Genomic DNA, 19,923 nt, shown 5'->3' on the forward strand with positions numbered 1-19,923 from the left:
GTCAGAAATTACGATGCTATTTCCCCCTACTCTGCGCCATGGTGCGCCGTATTTTAAATAAGGTGTGCACATGGCGGCGGTAGAGGGGCGTAAGGGGCAGCAAGAAAAGTGGTGCTACATGTAATTTAGTGCCACTTTTCATATATCTGGCCCTTTGTTTCTCTCTTATTGCGGTAAGAAATAAGGATAACTAGCTTCAGAAGTCTAGGTGTGGTATAAAAGTGAATAAAGAGTTCACACGGCTCACACAAGTATGCATCCTTAAAGTGGTTGGTGGGAGAGTGTCGAGTAAAGTGACCATCACACCATCTGTTACAGAAGTGGTAAAGAGTAATATGGCAGCAGAGGAGATCTTGGCCAAATACCAGCTTAAAACCTGTCTTAAAATGCGTTTTTCGTTGTGTTCGTCTACCTCTTGTTTCATTAGAATAATTCGTTTTTGGGGAAAAAGCGTGAGAATGCTAAAGATGTACTGAAAAGAGCATACTCGAATATCAACCAGTATTTTGATATTTACATGCTTTGTGTATCTCTTCTCCACTGCAGTTCGTCTGCTCCATGGATCTTCAAGCATCAATGGAATAATTCAGTTCAAGGTCAAGAATGACTGGTACAATACTTGTGCAGACTTTTGGTCAGAACAGATTTCAAATGAAGTGTGCCAGCAATTAGGACTAGGGTAAGTAAAGCTTGTTTATGTGAGAGAGTAATGGCAGCTGACCTCTATGAGCTGGCACACCTTGTTTTCCATCACAGATGCTTTGCTCATATGTTACTGGCTTCCGATTGAATCTTAACCTACATTCAGACCTATGGTGTTCATTTACACAGATTCTTGTGGTTTGCAGTCACAGGCTCCAGAGCTTTGCTTCAAGAGTTACAACCACTTGAAGCATCTAATCCTTGAACAAACCACTTTTGGTTCACCTAGTGTGTCGCTTTTACCCATTGAGGTGCCATGGCGCTGAGGCAGCTCCCTGCTGCACGATGCATTTTATGAGTACAATGAAAATTTTAAAAAATAACTTTCTACTGCAGTAACATCGACTGGACACCTGCTGAAATTGTGGGCTTTTTACAAAACACTTTACCTCTACTTAGTCATCTGCTTTGTTTATCCCTCATATTGGAGGCTGGTGCCGTGGTTGGCACCGTCAATAACCGAGAATATGCAGCTGCTAGGTTTGACATCATTTCAACTGATGAGATGTATTTAACCAAAACTAATGTTTCATTACCTACAGCATACAAAGCTTTTTGGAGCACTATTGACCGGTTTGAATAATTGGTGGCCCTTCAAAGGCCATTACAATCAGAAAGGAGTGAGACGAAATTTGTAAATAGGGCAAAAGTTTGAATCTAACAATGCTTGAACACAATACATATACTTTGGCATATTTACTATTCTTTCACACAACGTGGTCCAGCAAGGGATCTTTCTGCGCTGTGTTGGGTGAAAAGGAGAGAGCAGAAATGCTCCATATTAACAAAGATCTGCTCTCTCCTCGTGCTGGCACTCTGTGTGCTGCTTAGCCCCAGTGCCACCATGTGCAGGATTGTTTTAGTGTAGGAAGGAAAACCTTTCTGCACTAAAACAATTCTTAGTGGCATATTCATCTTTCTATGTGTATTGCAGAGTGCATCACAAATGGAAAGAGGAACTAGCGAGGAAAAATAAAGATAATTCTCCTTGTTACACCTCTGAATGGTAGACACACCTATTTGGCGCAAACCCAGGTTTACAAGTCTTTGTAAATATGGGTTTGCATCACAAACAGTGGGTGGATGCATGGAAATGCCCATGCTCCCCCACGTAACACCAATCTGAGGCGAAGTAACCCTAGGCAGGGTTATTCACTCCATTACTTTGTATTTAGTATACTAAGAAATGCAAAGTGGCTATGTGTGGCTTAGTAAATGGCAAAAATTATATTGTGTTGGGGCTGCTCCACAAAAGCAATATAAACCCAGAGCAAAATCATAGCAAAGCTGGGGGTGAAGCTTATGCATCATGAAGCTATTACATACCATCTCACTAGGCAGAGAAAATCCTTTTTAAAAATGTTGGACTCTCTCTTTATGTTTCAGTTAGCTCCTAATTGTAAACAAACATCCACTTTGTGCTAAAAAAGTGGACCTGACTTACTTCACATTATACTTGCTGCTAAGAATCTACTTTCAGTGGTGATATTTGTGATTCGCCCGAGAGGTCAAACAGAAATAATGTTATGCATTGGAAGATATGTAAAGAATGTTTTATTCTGACATTCCTATCACAAGATTAAAAACAGCAAAGACACATAAGGAGGATTTGCAGGACTTGAATGTGTGAATTTATGAATCTGTGGATATTAGCATATATAAGTAATAGAAAATAATTATGAAGTCATGTAAGTAAAATGACTCTGTATAACTTAATATAATGCTGAGTGCATCCAAAAGTGTATGTCACTGAAGTGGGTATTTGTTTTCCTCTCTGTGACTGATACTCTGCTTTTGGATCAAGAAAAACCTACTGACTAGTATTTGACTAGTGTCCTTCCATGGGTAGCTCACCATCTCTTCCCCAAAAATCCACATTGGCGTGTTGTTTCTACTGCTAAATTATCAGTGTGCAGTCAAGTGAATAGTGTCTCACAATGAGTTCTATTGCTTACTGGTTTGTCAACAATCCTGTGTTTGCTGCTTCTGTCTCAAAGGACTGAACTGGTACCTGCAGATGTAATCTCCAGACCAGACTACAACAACTGAAACTATGCAGCAGCCTTTATTAAACCATGAGAGTCCAAACTAATTGGCAAGTTTAGAGTTTGGTGGTTGGAGTTTTACTCCGACAGGGCAGGGCAATGGAGTAAAGTATTCCATTGTCTTGATGGAATCCTCACCTACTGAATTCTGAAATGTTCTTTAGCCCAATGGACAACTCTAGCATGGATAGGAGTTGCCATCAAGGCAGTTCCTGTCAATGTTTGTAAGTGTGACATTGGATCAACATGAAAGAGCAGCATAGCAAACTTGCTTTTTTTTTATTTTTGCAAACCAAAACCCCAATATGAGTTTTGTTTAGGAAAAAACAATGCCCCCTTGTCATTGTGCAGTTTTTACTGCCACTGCCACTTACCACCAGGCTTTACCCACTAGTGACAGTAAAAATTGGCCATGTGTTCACCCACTTAAAATCAGGTGGGCAACACATGGCCAAATCTTGATGGCCCTTACTCCTCCAGACCTTCTAAGGCTTATGTTGGCAGCAGAGACAGAGTAGTCTCTGAGGTTGACATAACAAAAGTCTGCTCATCTGTAAATGAACCAGGAGAACCGTATGTTTGGCAGAGCAGGTACTTCATTGTCACTTCAATAGAGTACCATCTCTGTCAAACTTTAAATTATCCTCTAAGTCATTTGTCTTATAAGTAGAAGAAGTATTGCAACCACATCACTCCTGCTATGACAAGTTTTCATCAGCTGCTAATCAAGCAAAAGGTGAAGTCAAAACAGTGCTTTGCCTAACATTGTTCCTTGTTGAGATCCAGCCTGCATCATCAAATTGTTGCTGCCTGACTGGATGACAAGATGCCCAAGGTGGATCATCCAAATCAATCTTCACACATACTGAGTGAGACACAAAATCTTTGGTGGTCAGTCATTTAATACTCTGAGCTCTTCCTACACTTGCTTCCGTCTTCCCTCCATGTTGAATATAACTCCCACAAATTCAGGACATTTCTGATCACTCAACTCATCAGGCAAGCACCATGACTTATAAGGTCAGTCTTATATTATGTTGGTTTCTTCCCTGCTAATGACCTCCCTACCCTCTTTCCGAAATCCCATTTAAGGGCTTGATTTCCCTTGCATCATTGTGTGACACAAGGGCAATGCATACCCTTAATAAATATTCCCCAGGGTTCTCAGCAATCAGATAGTGGATACACAAGAATTGTATTGGCACCCTGTTCCCATCATTTCAGGTGTACCCCTAGTGTAATATGTAAATCCTAGAGACAAAAGTGGGGTGTGAGAAGACAGGGCCTTCAAAAACCAGACAGTGTTATCTTGACACCCTGTTCTCTGCCTTTCAAGTGAGCCCCAAAGTGGTATATGTAAACCCAGCAGACCGGTCAAGCAAGCTTTGAAACTCAAGGATTTGACAATGTGATGTCAAACAAGATGCTCTCAGCCACCACTCTTTATATTAGGTGAGGATCAGAGGAGTCATCTGTTCCTATTCAGGCCAGTCTATTGTTTGAACCTGGGAAACATTTCACACCTTTTTCACACCTATTCAAATTCTAATACCTGACTGGGAGAGGTTTGACAGCAAATGCAAATTAGACTCCAGGAACTTCAGACAAGGAAAAGGTCACTTTCTAAAAGTCATGTTTCCTTAATGTTTATGTAACTCCTGACTTCGTCCTTGAATTGGATTTTTAATCACTATTATAAATAGGTGTTTTAATATTTTTTCAGCAAGTCCCACTCCCAAATACTGTTATGGGATTTAATCTGTACTCTGTTTTTTACATAGGACAACTATGCCTGCCACAGTGAAAAATATATTTTGTTTGACAATCACTATAACAACATGTTAACATTAAGGCCCTCATTCCAACCGTGGCGGTCGGCGGTGAAGCTGCGGTAGGACCGCCAACAGGCTGGCGGTCTTTTTTCATGTATTCTGACCATGGCGGTTACCGCCATGGCCAGCCGCCGCTTCACTGTTCCGACCGCCACGACGGTAACAACCGCCGGGCTGGAGACTTGGGTCTCCAGGCCGGTGATCGACACATACCGCCGGCGGCATTCCAACCCGCCTGACCGCGGCTTACCGCCATGGATTTCATGCGGTTCGGGACCGCCATGAAATACATGGCGGTAAGCACTATCAGTGCCAGGAAATCCCTTCCCTGGCACTGATAGGGGTCTCCCCCACCCCCTCCCCCACCCTAACTCCCTCCCCTACCCCCCCACCACCCCTCCCACCCCCAAAAGGTTGCAGGACCCCCCTCCCCACCCCGATCCCCAACATGTACACAGACATACACGCACGCATACACGCACGCACTCATGCACATACACACGCCCCCCGCATTCATGCACATACACACACTGCACATACACACGCCCCCCGCATTCATGCACGCACTCACACGCCCCCTCAACATACACACACGCACACCCCCATGCACGCACACAACTCACAACACCACCCCACCCCCCTTCCCTAGCGGACGATCACCTTACCTGTTACGGTGATCCTCCGGGAGGGGACGGGAGCCATGGGGGCAGCTCTGCCGACACCGTCACGCCAACAGAACACCGCCACAGCGAATCACAGGTCGTGATTCGCTGGGTGATGTTCTGTTGGCGTGGCGGTGGAGGTGGAGCTACCTCCACTACCCCGCCTGCCGCTAGTATGGCTGTCGGAATGGCCCGTGCGGAAGACCGCCAGCACTGGCGGTCTTCCGTACGGCGGTCCCTCGGCGGTCTGTTGAAAAGACCACTGAGGTTGGAATGAGGGCCTAAATTTCTACATGTCCTATTTTTACATATCATGCATCCTGCATTATGGATGACTATTAATATTAAAAGAGTTTGTGTTGACCTGTCAAAGGAGTTTATTTTGACAGTTTGAATTGCACTTTTTACACTGCTGCAGCCAAGCTACACAAGGAATGCCTGAAGCCATGTTTTATGTGCCAGTGGCATTTGATGTTTATGCGCTGGATACACCTTGAAACATATAGTAGGGAGTTTTAGGTAAGTTCAATATACCAATTAGGAGTATCCCAATTGACCATTGTTGGACCTGACCCTTTCTGTTGGGTCACCTCCAGACTTTTTGGCTTCCTCCTTCTCCTTTTGCAGGATTTGTTTTTCCTGGCTCTAGGACTCTGGGCAAATAACCACTGCTAACCAGTACTAAAGTGCTCAAAGTTCAAAACATGATGGCATTGGCTTATCCACAACCAGAATATTTAATTTACTTTAAAGTTCCTAGTAAAGTGCACTACATGTGCCCAGGGCCTGTAAATTGAATTGTACTATTGGGCCTGAAGCACTGATTGTGCCACCCACTTCAGCAGCCCTCTGAACATGCAGTGCAGGTTAACCCGTTTGCAGGTTAACCCGTTTGCCCGGCCTAAAACCTTCCTTTTTAATACATGTATGTCACACCTACTGTAGGCCCTAGAGCGCCCCTGGGAAGGGTGCAGTCTATTTAAAAAGTATGATATGTACTTTTAGGTTTTACATGTCCTGGTAGTGAAAAACTCTTACATTTGCTTTTCACTACTGCAAGGCCTATCCCCTCCATAGGATAACTTTGGGATTGCCTTATTACATTTTTATAAGTGCAATTTCCAATTGGGAAGCAATGGGACCCCCAAGTTTGGGATCTCTGTAATCACAATTTAATTTGTAACTTGTAACATTTGAAATTGTAACTTTGAAAGTACCACTATTGGAAAGTTGGCATTTTCATACTTTAAATCATTTGGGGCCAGATGTAGCAAAATAAAAAATTGCGACTCGCATTTTGCGAGTTGATGCGACTCGCAAAATGCGAGTCGCAAGATGTAATGCAAGGAAAAAAAACGTTCCGAAATTGCGACTCGCACCGGGACTCGCAACGCAGTGTGCGAGTCCGCAGATTGCGAGGTCGCTTTTTGCGAGTGTGCAAAAAACGAACTCTCAATTAGCGAGTAGGTGTCGCAAATTGCGATTACCTTGAAAATTGCTTACAGGTGCAGCAGAACACTCCAGAAACCACAGCAGAACACTCTGGAAACACTTCCTGGCACATGATGATGACATCACAGCCAGGAAGTTTACAAATACACCTGGGAGGAGGGAGGACCACACCCTTTTATAGCTGCTGAATTTCACACAGGACAAACAGCAGCTGCCATGGAGGGAACCCCAAGAAAGAGGAAGCGCAAATTTTCTGAGAGGGAGCTGGAGGTGCTGACAGAGGAATGCTGTCAGCACTATGATGACTTGTTTGGGAGAGCAGCCCAGAATGTCCCTGAGGCCACAAAAAAACAACTCTGGCAGGACATTCAGGACAAGATCAATTCCTTGGTGGTGAGCCATAGGACCATCGAGGACATCAAGAAGAGGTGGTATGACCTCCGCTCCCGGACCAAGGAGAGGGTGGCTGAAAGGCTCCAGGAGATGAGAGGCACAGGAGAGGGACCATCGTCTGTGCCACCACCCACACCCCTGGAAGAAAGGGTGGAAGAAACATTGGAGCAGGAGGCAGGGACTGGATTTGGGGACCTGGACACCTCAGAGCCCAGCACATCAACCGGTGAGTACCATGTGATATGCCTGTACCCCTATCAATGCCATACCCCCACCCACCATGTACACAGGGGCATGCACAACCAAAATAGCTCCATTTCAGGGTAGCAAATGCCAGAATGATGCATTATGGGAAATGTAGTCAAGTAGGCAGTTCATAGGCAAATGTTTATTAGGAAGTGTGCAATAGATAGTAGACAATGACAGTCTGTTCCCCATGTCCCACAGGTCTCCAGCAAGACACCACCAACACCCCAAGCACCCAGGCCCATGAGGACACCCCAGGACCCCCCAGCACCCCCACCTGCATGGTCAGCAGCCTCCCTGCAGTAGCCACACCTGCTGCAACAATTCCGCAAGAGGCTGCCCCAGCAACAGGCAGGGAGGAGACAGGTGGAAGCACAGGGCAGCCACCGTTGTGCAGGCGTCGCAGGTCAATACCATCTGGGCTGCAGTCTGCATCCAGGCTACTTCCTCCAACCACCAGTGAGGCACATCTGCTGCGTGGTCAGCGCCTGCACAATAGAATTTTGGGCAGAATTAGTGGTGTGCTGCACCGCTTTGTGCGAAACAACCATGCCAGCATGCAGCACCTCAACACACGGATGGACATGATCTGCAGGAACACTGGGGACCTTGCCCTTGCCATGAGGGAACTGGCGGGAGGACTACTGGCCCAGGCAGAAGGTGGGCGGCGCAGAGATCGGCAGATTATGCACAGACTGGACAGGATGGCCACATCCATCGGCAGGCTCGCCATGAACAACACAGGCCTGTCGAGGAGGACAGTTGGGCTGCAAGTGGAGATGGGCCATTTCGCTGGGGATGTGGCTAGGGGCCTGGGACGTCTCACCCACATTATCGAACTGATGGAGACACGGGAAATGTCGAGGGCCACCGGGGAAACACCCCAAGACAGTGAGGAGGGCTCAACAGTGAGCAGTGTCTCTGCCACTGACAGCAGGGTGCTCAGGAGTGGTAGGCAGAGCACCACGGAAGCAGCAGGGACCAGCCAGGCTGGCAGGAGGGGCAGAAGATCTTAGAGATCACCCAGGACCATTAAATGTAGCACATGGCGTTAATGTGCAACATGACTGGTTGGCATTTTCCTGCCCATGGACAATCTATACTTGTAAATAGTTTCTTTAATACACTGATTAAACAGTTATTTTTGTTCCACTTAACAAATGGAGTTTTTGGTTAATAGGTGAGTATGGTGGGAGTTGACACGTACCGTCCAAAATATTGTGTTGCAATGTGGTCCCGTCTCAGTCTGCCTTGATTAGCTATACTCCGATCCCCATGATGGCGATGTGGTTGTTCTTGCTCTTCATCATCAGGATCTGGGTCTGCAGGGGTGAGAGGTAGCCCACGTCGGGTGGCTATGTTGTGGAGGATGGCGCATGCGACCACAATTTTGAATGCGGTAATGGGGGTGTATTGGAGGGGGTGTATTGGACTTGCCTTCAGGAGTCCGAAGGTGCGCTCTATCAGGTTCCTGGTCCTCTTATGTGCACTGTTGTATTGCCTCTCTGAATCATTGCTGGGTGTTAAAAACGGAGTCATGATCCAAGGCCTGAGAGCATATGCACTGTCACCTGTTGGGCACAAAAGTACACGGTTATGAAGTCCAGATTGTCGTGCACAGTGACCTGTGTGTATGTCTGCAAGTGTCTGTGGCTCTACCTAGGAGGTAACCGTCTCCGAATTCCCCACGTTCCAGGCGTTGATGTATCCCACTATGCCTAAAAATGTATGAGTCATGGGTACTGCCTGGAAACTTAGCTACTATGTCGGTGATGACATAATGGGCGTCACAAACAACCTGTATATTGAGTGAGTGGGTACACTTTCTGTTGCGGAAAATGTGTTCCAGATTTGCAGGGGGGCATATTTGAATGTGTGTCCCATCTACACACCCTATGACATGGGGAAAGTGGGCAATGCGGTAAAAGTCCAGCTTGGTGCTGTTCATTTCTGCCTCATTCCTTGGTAAGTATATGAAGTGAGACATGTGCGTGACTAAGGCATCTAGGAAGGTCCTGAGGAACCTTGACACTGCACTTTGGGATACCCCACCTGCCACAGCAATGACCCCCTGATAGCTCCCTGAGGCCAAGAGGTGCAGTGAGCATAGCACTTGCACATGCGTAGGGATGGCGCAGCCACGCAGAATCTGGTGTTCTAGCTGTGGTTTGAGTAAATTGATTAATTCTAGTATGGCTGCGCTGCTAAGGCGGTATTTGTCATAGATCTCCTCTTCATTTTGCTGAAAAAGAGTCTGCCTTGTTCTATATATCTTCTCCTGTCTGTGGCCCCTCCTCCTCCTCTGCTGGGCTGCGTGGACTCTCTGCCTCACTGCTATCAGGTGTATCTCCGCCATCTTGAGTAACCCAGATGCCTTCTGGGTCTCCTTTTATACTTTGGTAATGGTTACCACCTGCTCTGAGTTAGTGGTAAATGGGACGTGCAAACTGGGCTTTTTGCGACTAGTCGCAATTTGCGAGTTGCAATTGCATAAGGTTTGCGACTCGCAAATTGCGACTTGGTATTTGCGGGTCGCAAAATGGGGTCGCAACGGATGCGTCTCGCAAACGGGTCCCATCGCTTTTTGCGAGTCGGAAATGAGCTTTTTGCATCCCATTTCCGATTTTGCACTGTCGCAAATAGCGAATCGGCCCGTTTGCGACTCGCAAACGTTTGCTACATCTGGCCCCTAGTACTTTTGGCTTTTCTCTGAATAAGTGTCTGATTGGTGACAGCTAGGCTCTTGTGCATTCCCTTCAGACACACAAACAAAGGAAACTTAGGTGTGACTGAGTGGCTATCTATATGTCGATGAAACCTCAAATGCCTCTCTTCCCTGCTAATTCCCTTCCTACCCTGTTTTTGAAATCCCATTTAAGGGCTTGCTTTGCCTTGCATCACGGTGTGACACAAGGGCAATGCAACCCCTTAATAAATATTCCCCAGGGTTCGCAGCAATCAGATAGTGGATACACAAGAATTGTCTTGGCATCCTGTTCCCATCATTTCAGGTGTACCCCTAGTGTAATATGTAAATCCTAAAGAGAAAAGCGGTGTGTGAGAAGGCAGGGCCTTCAAAACCCAGACAGTGGGTATGAAAGAGTTATCTTTACACCCTGTTCTCTGCCTTTCAAGTGAGCCCCTAAGTGCAATATGTACCCACTTCAAAGTCACCACCATGTAGAAGAACTGTACTTCTGACCTCATCGAATCAGTAGTAATCAGTACACTTCTGGACCTGAGAATATTCTGCCAGGAAGAAGGACTGCTGTCCTAGTGAAGGGACTGTCACTCTGCTGGACTGTTATGGATGCCTCCTTTGCCTGTCCTGCTGCCCCCCTTGCCTGGGAATCAGACAGACTGGGACTGCATCTCTACTGCCCCAGAACCAAAATAGTTCCAAGTGCATGCTGGCTTGTCTCCTTTTCTGAATTCTCAGGGTCATCAAAGACTTCACTCAACTCTGCACAGCCTCCGGACTTTGCCAACTGTATGTCCAATCCTGCTAAGGGGTACCAATCCAGTCCTGGGCCTTTAGAAGTGGGTTCTGCAGCTCGTTCCACAGAAATCTAAGCATTGCCATCACTGTACCAATCAGAACTGCTACATCTCTCCTCAATGCCAGCGCATCACCGCTTCTGCTGAGGATGAGAACATGACAGCATCAACTGGTTGGTTCTAAATTGATGTGTTGCCCCCAGCTCCGATGCATCGCCTTTGCATTGCCGGCTGTATGGTTCGATAATGATGCATTACCTGCATCTAAGGGGTTCGGCATTGATGCATCTCTGATTGCACAGCTCAGAACTGAAACATTTCATATACTGCCAGGATCAACATTGATGCAACTCTGAACCAAGGTATTGATTCCAGTGGGACAAGGTCGGTCCTTGTATCTAACCCGTGCTCCATCTTGGTAGACTTGACTTTTCAGAATTGAACAAGTCTAGTGTGACAAGATAGCCCCAGTTGGCACTATACGCTTCTAAGCACAATATTTGCAGATAATCTTTAAAAAGTGATATCTCAACTTCTACTTTTTGGGAATTTTGTTGTTTTGGTCTTGCTTTGTTCATAAGCTTTAGTTCCATTTTGAATTATTTTACGTTAAGCCTGACTGCTCTGAGCCAAGCTACCAGACGGTGAGAACAGGTTAATTTATGATGTGTATCTGTCTTACCCTGACTAGGAATGTGGTATGCGCCTGGACAGGGTGCATACCTCGGACAACCAGAAATCCAATTTCTAACAATCATGTTTAAAGAGGGAGCATAAGCCCTTTATAATGGGTTAGCAAGAGTGCACATAGTTCAAATGGTAGCAAAAATATAGGATCCAGCAAAAGACAAAAAATACAGGGTGACTACACAGAATGGGCATATTTCTGACACCTTCCCACCTCTGGTTGTCAGACTGGATTAGTGCAATTTACATGTTGTTTTCCTTTCACAGATTTTGCTGATGCACTTGTATGTTATGTAAAGCTCTGCTGCACAGTTGAGCCTTGGAATTTGCAAACGCTTGAGGATCTCCCACCAACATACGGCCTTCCACTGGTTGTCTGTAGGCAAAACACTGTCTACTCTATCAATATTTGAAAAGAATGCAGCAACCATGATGAATATATGAGGAAAAAGTATGTTACCACTTCACAGTTTTCCTCATATTTTAACCTTGTCTGGACTAGGGGTTAGTGAACGATTAAAGCAGCCTAGGTATTGCATTGTTCTGGTGTGAAAGGTGAGGATAATGTGGGTTAAAAGCAGCAATTTTTATTCAACTCTCTTTTTGCACATTTTCCTTCACCCTGATTTATGCTTTCTGGAAGGTGTCCTCGGTGCTTAATTTTAGCTTCTGATTTTCAGGGCTTGGCATCAGTACTTAAATGTCAGCACTGGAACTTACAACAGTCTGCCACATGGTGGCACTGACTGTCTAATTTACAGATTAACACAACAACAGTTAGGTATTAATTCAACATACATTCAAAATGACTATCTGCAACCCAATCCATTCTTATGGCTTTGGGGGCCAGGTATAGTCTGAATTGTAAGTGTGTGATTGTTAGTAGTTGTGTTGGTGCTGCCCTTGTTAGCACTGGTAGGGATAATGGGTGGTGCATGCTGCTGTGCCATCCTGACAAAGGCCCTGATACTTATTTTGTTTACAAATTAAGCACTGGTGTCACAGATTTAGTGGAGGCAGGTGCTTTTATATCATCTGGTTTAAGGTGGCAGTTATGCTTATAAATAAGGCTTCCAGTATTCAATTTTTGCTACTTTTTAAAGACAAACACACCCAAAACAACATGTTTCCTGTCTGTATTTATTTTTAAAAGTAGAAAAATACAGAAAATTGGGCCTCTTGTGCATATCTCTCCATGTTGTGTTTCTTGAATTCCATGCCAATAGCTGGGCAGATAGACAACACGGGGAGGTAAATATCAGGATGAGAGTGCCATAAATACAGGCATATATTAGTATATATTAGTAGTGTAATGGTAGCATTTACCTGTGGATATTGTGTTTGTATATATGTGGGTGCTTAATTTGCTAAAACATGACAGGCAACAAAGTAGGAGTTTATGTTTATCAGTTAAATTAATGTGGACATATACCATTTTACCACTGTGGACAGGGATACCCTGTGGAAACTATTCTACCACTGCAGTGTGCCAGATAAGCTTGTAAGAATCATCAGGAACTATTACAAGGGAATGACCTGCAAGTAGTTCATGGGGGACAAATCACAAAAGCCTTCCAAGTGAGCTCCGGAGTCCCCCAATGTTGTTTGACCTTGCTTTTTCTCTTCCTGCTACTCATATGCTTGATCGTGACAACATCCAGAGAAAGGAAAATAAATAAGATCCAGTGAATACCTTGGATGCAGCTCTACAACCCGGACTTTGCAGACAACATGCCCCTACCCTTCCATATCCATCAGAAGATGCACAGAAGACTGCCAAAGTGGCACCCACATCTTCACAATCTGGCTTCAACGGCAACATCCACAGGGGAGAAACATTTTATCCTAAAGGCTAAGACAACCTGCATAACTGCAGTCAGTCTTGCAGGCGATATACAGGAAGACATTGATGGCTTCATCTACGTGGGCCGTGTCATAGACAAGCAATGCAGCACAGACGCTGATGTCAAGACATTAATCGGCAACACAAGGGCTGCCTTCACTCAGCCAAAGAAGATCATGAGCTCCAAGGACCTGATGCTGCAAACCAAGATCAGGCTTTTTAGCACCAATGTAATATTGGTCTTTCTGTATGGAGAAGAACCTTGGAGGACAACAGTGACCACCACTAACAAAGTTAAGACCTTCTTCAAAACTTGTGTGAGAAAAATCCTCCAAATCCACTGACCAAAAGCCATCAGCATCCACAACGTATGACATCAGACTTTTCAACTCCCTGTTCATGAAGAAATCATGAAAATATGCTGGAGCTGGATAGGTTAACCCATCCACAACCCTGTATCAAACATCACCAGAGAAGCTGACAGCTAGAACCCTCAAGGGAAAAGAAAAAGAGTAAGGCCAAGAGATACCTGACGGAGAGGCCTCAAGGCTTACTGCAAGGAGATGGGCTACAGGACAGAGATGGCTGGGTAGTCCTGATGATGACCTATAACCCAGCAGGGGTAACAGGCATAAGTAAGAAAGTAATATACCATTTTAAGTCTTCATTTATTTTCAAAATACAAAGTAAAAATGGATAAATACCAATAAGATGGCCAAAAAATAAACGCTGATAAATACAGCTGGAAATGTTAGCAAAATATATACTTTAGAACTTTGAGCCCTATTTATGAAGGGCAGATTACTATAATTTAGAGGTGAGCTAAGCAAGTTATGGAACTAAATAATGGTGTTGCTAACAACTTAATTGCAAAAAAATAGATCGTTTGGATGTTTCATTTACGTTTAGATTTGAAATTCTTTTTCATTAAAGTGTACATTGGGAATCACATGAGAGACTGGCTACCACTGCAGCCGCAAGAAGATAGCACCTACAGGGACGTAGGTAATAATACCGATTTATTATGCCCTGTCTGGCAGGACAGGCAGTAGTCTCAACCAAGCTAGACTGGCACTTTCCCCAAAGATAAATGCTGTGCCACAGATAAAAAGGAACAGATGATTTTTCCTGCAGCTATGCCTCAATTACAAAAAAAAAGTATTAAACATGAAAGAAGCTTTGAGCAGGTCCATTTTCATCCTTCCAGTGAACTCTATTGGGTGTACACAATTTCTTGAAATAAACAAACTAGAAGGCCAAGTATTCCTCAATTTTTTTTTTTTATGTTTAGTGCACAAACTTTGTCTGCCTATGTGAAGTCTTTAACTTTTCACAAGCAGACAACGGGTTAAAATGACTGCAATGTGTAGTCAAGTATAAATGAGGAGATGTATGTCTAAATGTCTTTCCCTCAGCCATGATGTTGTTAACAAGATCAGTCTGCTTTACCTTCAGAAATTGTTTCTCGTTATAGCCCTTAAGATCTCTATACTCTGCATTAACTGCCCTGTTGATCAGGATGTTTCTTACCTCACTATTAAAGCTTGGAATGCCTTGCTGTTCACCTTTGGACTGGCTCTCTTTTTGAACATTTGAAGACTGTTTTGTTTTCCCCCAGTTAACTTTCTTTGAGCATTGCATTTCTTAGTGCACAGAACCCGGTTTTTAGGTAACAGGGGCACCCAACAATACTCATCAGTCTAAAGTGTTGAATTGAACACTTGATAAATGTTGAGCACAAATATTAAGTAATTGGATTGCACTGGAATAGGTGACAAGGCCAGCTTTAAGAATGGGTGAGCTGAATCCGGGTCCACAGAGCCTAATTTTAGAGGGGCACTTGAGCTTTCCTAGAAATCTGCTTTTAATCAGTGATTATTTTTGTTTCTTTTCTTTAGTATCCATCTGTTCCTCCCTTCTCCCTCTTGCCCTTGCCCCATCCCATAATCACTCCCTTTTAATTTAACATCTGAATAGGTGATTCAGATGAGAGGAAGAAGAAGACCTTTCCTGTGAACACAAAAGCCCCACTAAAATCACCAGCAATAAGGACCAAGAGGCAGATAAGAGCAGTGCCAGACTTCCCTTAGGACTTCACTCTGCAGTTACCCTCCAAATGTTTTGCATTATGCCCTCCTGTTTTGATTAATTTGTTTTTGTTGGGGCTATGACTCTGTGAACTTGACCACTGCTAACCAGTGCTAAACTGATTGTACTCACTCTCTAAAAAACAACAGAATTGTCTTACAGTTAATTGGCAGATTTAATTGACTTATATGTTCCCTATGTAGTGCTATACCATATACCAAGGGGTGGTAAATTAAATACTACTAGTGGCCCGCAGAACCTGTTGTGCCACAAGCTTAAGTAGTCCTTTAAAACATGTCCTAGGCCTGCCATTGCAGCCCGTTAGCAGTTTTAAACTCCCAATTGCCTTGGCAAAATAAACTGCTTGCCAGGCTTATAAACATCTTTTTTACTTAAAAGTCACCTCTAAGGTAGGCCCTAAGCAGAGCATAGGGCAGGGTGCATTGTCTTTAAAACACTGGACATGTCTATGTTAAGGTTTACATGTCCTGATAGTGAAAAACTCCCACATTAATTTGTCACTACTTTGAGGCTTGTCCCTCCCCTGTGACATGGGGTTACCTTAGTACATATACTAAGAGATAACTTTTGCTAGGGGGAGGTAGACATATCATGTCTGCAGTCTAGGGAATTGTAATTGTACTCCTCTTTAATGGTAAAGTCAGATTGTTAGGTCAAACTTCTAAAAATGAAACTTTTAAAACGTTGCCATTCTTTGCTCCTTACCATTTGGTGCCTGTCCCCTGTTCCTGGGTCACATGACTTGGTGTACTTGGCAGTTGGCCTTTATATGTTCCTCCCAAACAGCCACACAATAGAGAGCCTGGATGTTGTCAGTTGGACAATCCAAAGCAGGATGGGGGCAGAGCTGTGCACAACCGTAATTGTACTTCAAAACACTACCTCAGCTCACACACAAAGTAATCCACACTAGCCTATTGTAACTGTAGACAAACTGGGACAAGGACAGAGAAGCAGGAAATGTAAGACTCTTCTGTGGGGGAACAACTCCAGACATTTCTTCCACTTTAAAACTTGCATGAGGTAGAAAAATAGACCCTCAAACCCACTTTCCAGCTCACTTCTGGACTTGCGGAAGGACTCTTAGAGGACTGCCTTGCTGCCTGTGGTCTACTGGGTACTTCAGAGGACTGCCCTGCTGTCTGAAGCCTGCCCTGCTTCTTGAGATTCACAGTTCTGCCTGAACCCACAGCTTCCAGAGTGGTTCCAAAGCCTAGCTGGCTGGCCTCCTGGACTGATCCTCAGAGGCAGAAAAGGCTCCAACCATCTTAAACCCACAACTGGATCCAGACTCAGTGAGTCCTGGACCCTTATAAGGGCAGCTGAAGGTGCCCAGATAACTCAAATCCAAAATTTGGGACTCAGCACATTTTCTACCTAAAAGTGGTCTGCGAACAGAGAGGAGACTGGGACCTATATGCTAGCCAGCCCACCCAAGGTGCATCAATAATTGGCATGACTTCACAACAATTCCATCTAAGTTCCTCTTAGCAGAAGCAAATTCTCTTTAGCGGCTCCTCTCAAAAGGGATATCCAGCCTCATGGAGCGCTTGTTGGCTACAGACTGCATCTTCATCTCAATGGAGATTTTTGAGTTCCAAAAATGAAGCTAAAGGTCCTGCTTATTTGCGGTCAATATGTACAGTCCATCACAATGGTGATGGAGTGTGCATCCGCTAACACAAAAGTCCGCCTGCTCGATTTGCATGAGGACAGACCTTTGGTTTGGCTATAAAAGTGACTAGTCCCTAATCATCAGAGCCAAACCTCTCTGACCATCTGACTGAGTAAGGCCATTGTGGAAATGGAATTATATTCGACCACACAATCAAAATGGGCAGATATGGAGGTATCTAATACTGTTCATCACTACCAGGCACACCATGGTGATGAGTGACAGTAAAAACAAAATAATGCTCCCTCTGCAAAGGCAGATGACTCCCATGGCGAAGGGAGCATTCATTTAATTGAAATAAAAAAAATAAAAAAAAACTTTTGGGAGTTTCTTTTTGAAAATAAAACAGAATACTGCTTGGTGCATAGTTCTGTCATGCTAATGCAGCCATGCACCAAACAGTGAGATGCATTGACAGGAACTGCAGAGATGGAGGTCCTTGCCAATGGTTTATAAAGGCCTCCTACTTGTCAATCATCTATACATTTGGTTGATGGTCCCTCTGTCATGGTGATGATGTAATTTACTCTGTCCTGATGAGAGAATGATGGGCCATTTGGAAAAATATAAATAAGGCACTAAGTCAGAATGTAGAAATCTTCACTGTGACTTCATCGAATTGCCTCCCGGCAACATCAACTATGACATCTCTGGCTGCCTTGCCCTGGTGAATTTTACTGTTAGAAAATGGGTTACTGGTTGACTGGGGTGCAAGCCCTGGTTAAGTACCAACCAAAATCCTAGTCAGAATATGTAGGAAAGTCATCCTTTTTGCCCTGACCACTCCCTTTTCTTGAATTGGGGTCATAATTTGCAATGGGCCAAGACACCCTTCTGTAATTCCCTTGTATACAATAAAGTATAGAGGTTTACATACCCCAGTGGACATAATGCACTTAAGTGTGCACTGCTGTAGTCTCTAGTGTCATTTTAAAGCCAGACCTTCGACATTTGATTCAAAAGTACTTCCAAAGTCCAGAGCTCCCTGTTTATAATTTATCCGTCACCCTTAAGGTCTGCAGTGCGTGCCCCCAGACTGGGGTGCCTTGTTTTAAAAGACAGGGAAAATATAACATATGTTTTATATGCCCTGGTATAGAAAAACAGCCAGCTTTTGTTTTTCTTACAGAAGTGCTGCTGCAGCATGGACTAACATGGAAAGGCTTTTATAAAGTCAAGCTTGACTTGGTAACTGATTAGCCTTATCACTCAAACAATCAAAATGATAGTTACAACAAACCTGAATCAAATCCGGTCAAATTTATTGTAACTATTGCAGGAAAGTAGTTTTATAAGCAGCCTCTCCTGATTGGTCAGCCTTTTACAGCCTGAGTCACACTGTTCCCTGAGTAGGTGTGATGAGGCCTAGGGCTGAAATGATACAGCCATTTGGTAGGAGGATATCTGTGTCCTGGAGAACACAGGAAAGGAAGGGGGCTGGCGAGATAAAATGGACTTTAAAGGTAGAAGCATAGATGTACCAGGACACAGGCCAGGCCCACTTCCTTGATTCCAAGGTGTCCCCCTAATTAGGTTTGGAGAAGGTCTGGAAGGGGAGTGTAGGGAAAAGTTAGTACAAGTGCACTCCTGTGGGTTGGCTTAGCCAGACCTGCACTTCAACAAGACAATGTCTCCATTTTGATGTTTGGAGAACTGTGCATTTTGGGACAGAAATGTGTCACACTTCCCTGGAAGTTGTCAAAACAGAGAGTAGCAACATGCACCCCATTGTTTGCACTCCTGCTTGCCAGCCCAGAATTTGGAATAAATAAGGCAGATCTGTTAGAGACTAACCTGAAGTATTTAATGGAGAAGGACTGCTCTGCTGTACCCTTGGACTGCATAACAGAGAGCTGCACTCAGAAGGCCTGCACCGGCTGCACTTTAAAGGCTCCACATTAGAGGGATTTTGCCTGTCTTCAAGGATAAGGAGGGGACTCCCTGAGCAGAACAGGTTGAAAAGTGCTGGAAGAAGCCATCTGAAACTTCCACTAAGAAGACAACTCCAGCTAACCATCTTCACCTGGATTTTCCCGGACTGACCTTGTGCATTGTGGGAATTAAAGTCCCAGACCCCCAAGAGGCAAACCAGAGGTTCTGAACTCATAAATGGTGCTGTGGACCCTTTCTGATCCTCAAGGAACCTTTCAGAAGAGGATCTGCAAGTTTGGGAAGTTTTTGCCAACTTTTGTGACAAAGCTCCAGAAGAAGACTGCCATCAACGAAGAGAGTCATGTGGAACGTGGAACCATGACTCAGCCTGACCACGCAGGTTTGCTCCACTGAAAGCTCTGGAACTCATCGCTGTTGATGATGAAGACACAGACCTCCAGCGTTCACCAAGGTATAGCACTGCAGCAGACTGCCATCATTGAATTCAAGTCCAGATCTAAGGACCCGATCACTTGATGTCAAGGAGAAAACTCAAAAAAAGTGACTAAATGCAAAGGTGAAATCTTGACTGGGACCTTCTGCTTCCCCTATCTCACCTGCGCTCCATGACTGTCAACCTAAAACCTTGAGTCTGTCCCAGTCCAGTGTTACCAGATAGCTGTGGTTGACTCTTTATGCTTTACAACACTAGAATGCACATTCTTTTATTTAATCCCTGAAAATTCATTTCTCTGATTTCCTACATAGGATTTCTGTCTTTTTTGGTGCCATTTTAAAGATAACAACATTTAAACATGTACTATTTTTTATAAATTGGTGTTGGATCTTTATAGGGCTGTGTCATATACTAATTTATTGTTTTGTTGATATTATAGTGCCTTATATT

At 44.4% G+C, this 19,923-nt stretch overlaps 1 protein-coding gene across 1 annotated transcript in view; it reads left to right on the plus strand.

Moving 5' to 3' along the window:
- Positions 1-19,923, plus strand: part of TMPRSS15 (transmembrane serine protease 15) — a 1,384,111-nt gene that overhangs the window by 968,752 nt on the left and 395,436 nt on the right. The window contains exon 19 of the mRNA XM_069204099.1: positions 547-679. Within this exon, the coding sequence (XP_069060200.1) occupies positions 547-679 (133 nt within the window). The remainder of the gene's footprint in view (positions 1-546; positions 680-19,923) is intronic.

Source organism: Pleurodeles waltl, chromosome 8 (assembly GCF_031143425.1).
Source record: "Pleurodeles waltl isolate 20211129_DDA chromosome 8, aPleWal1.hap1.20221129, whole genome shotgun sequence".
Taxonomy (NCBI): domain Eukaryota; kingdom Metazoa; phylum Chordata; class Amphibia; order Caudata; family Salamandridae; genus Pleurodeles; species Pleurodeles waltl.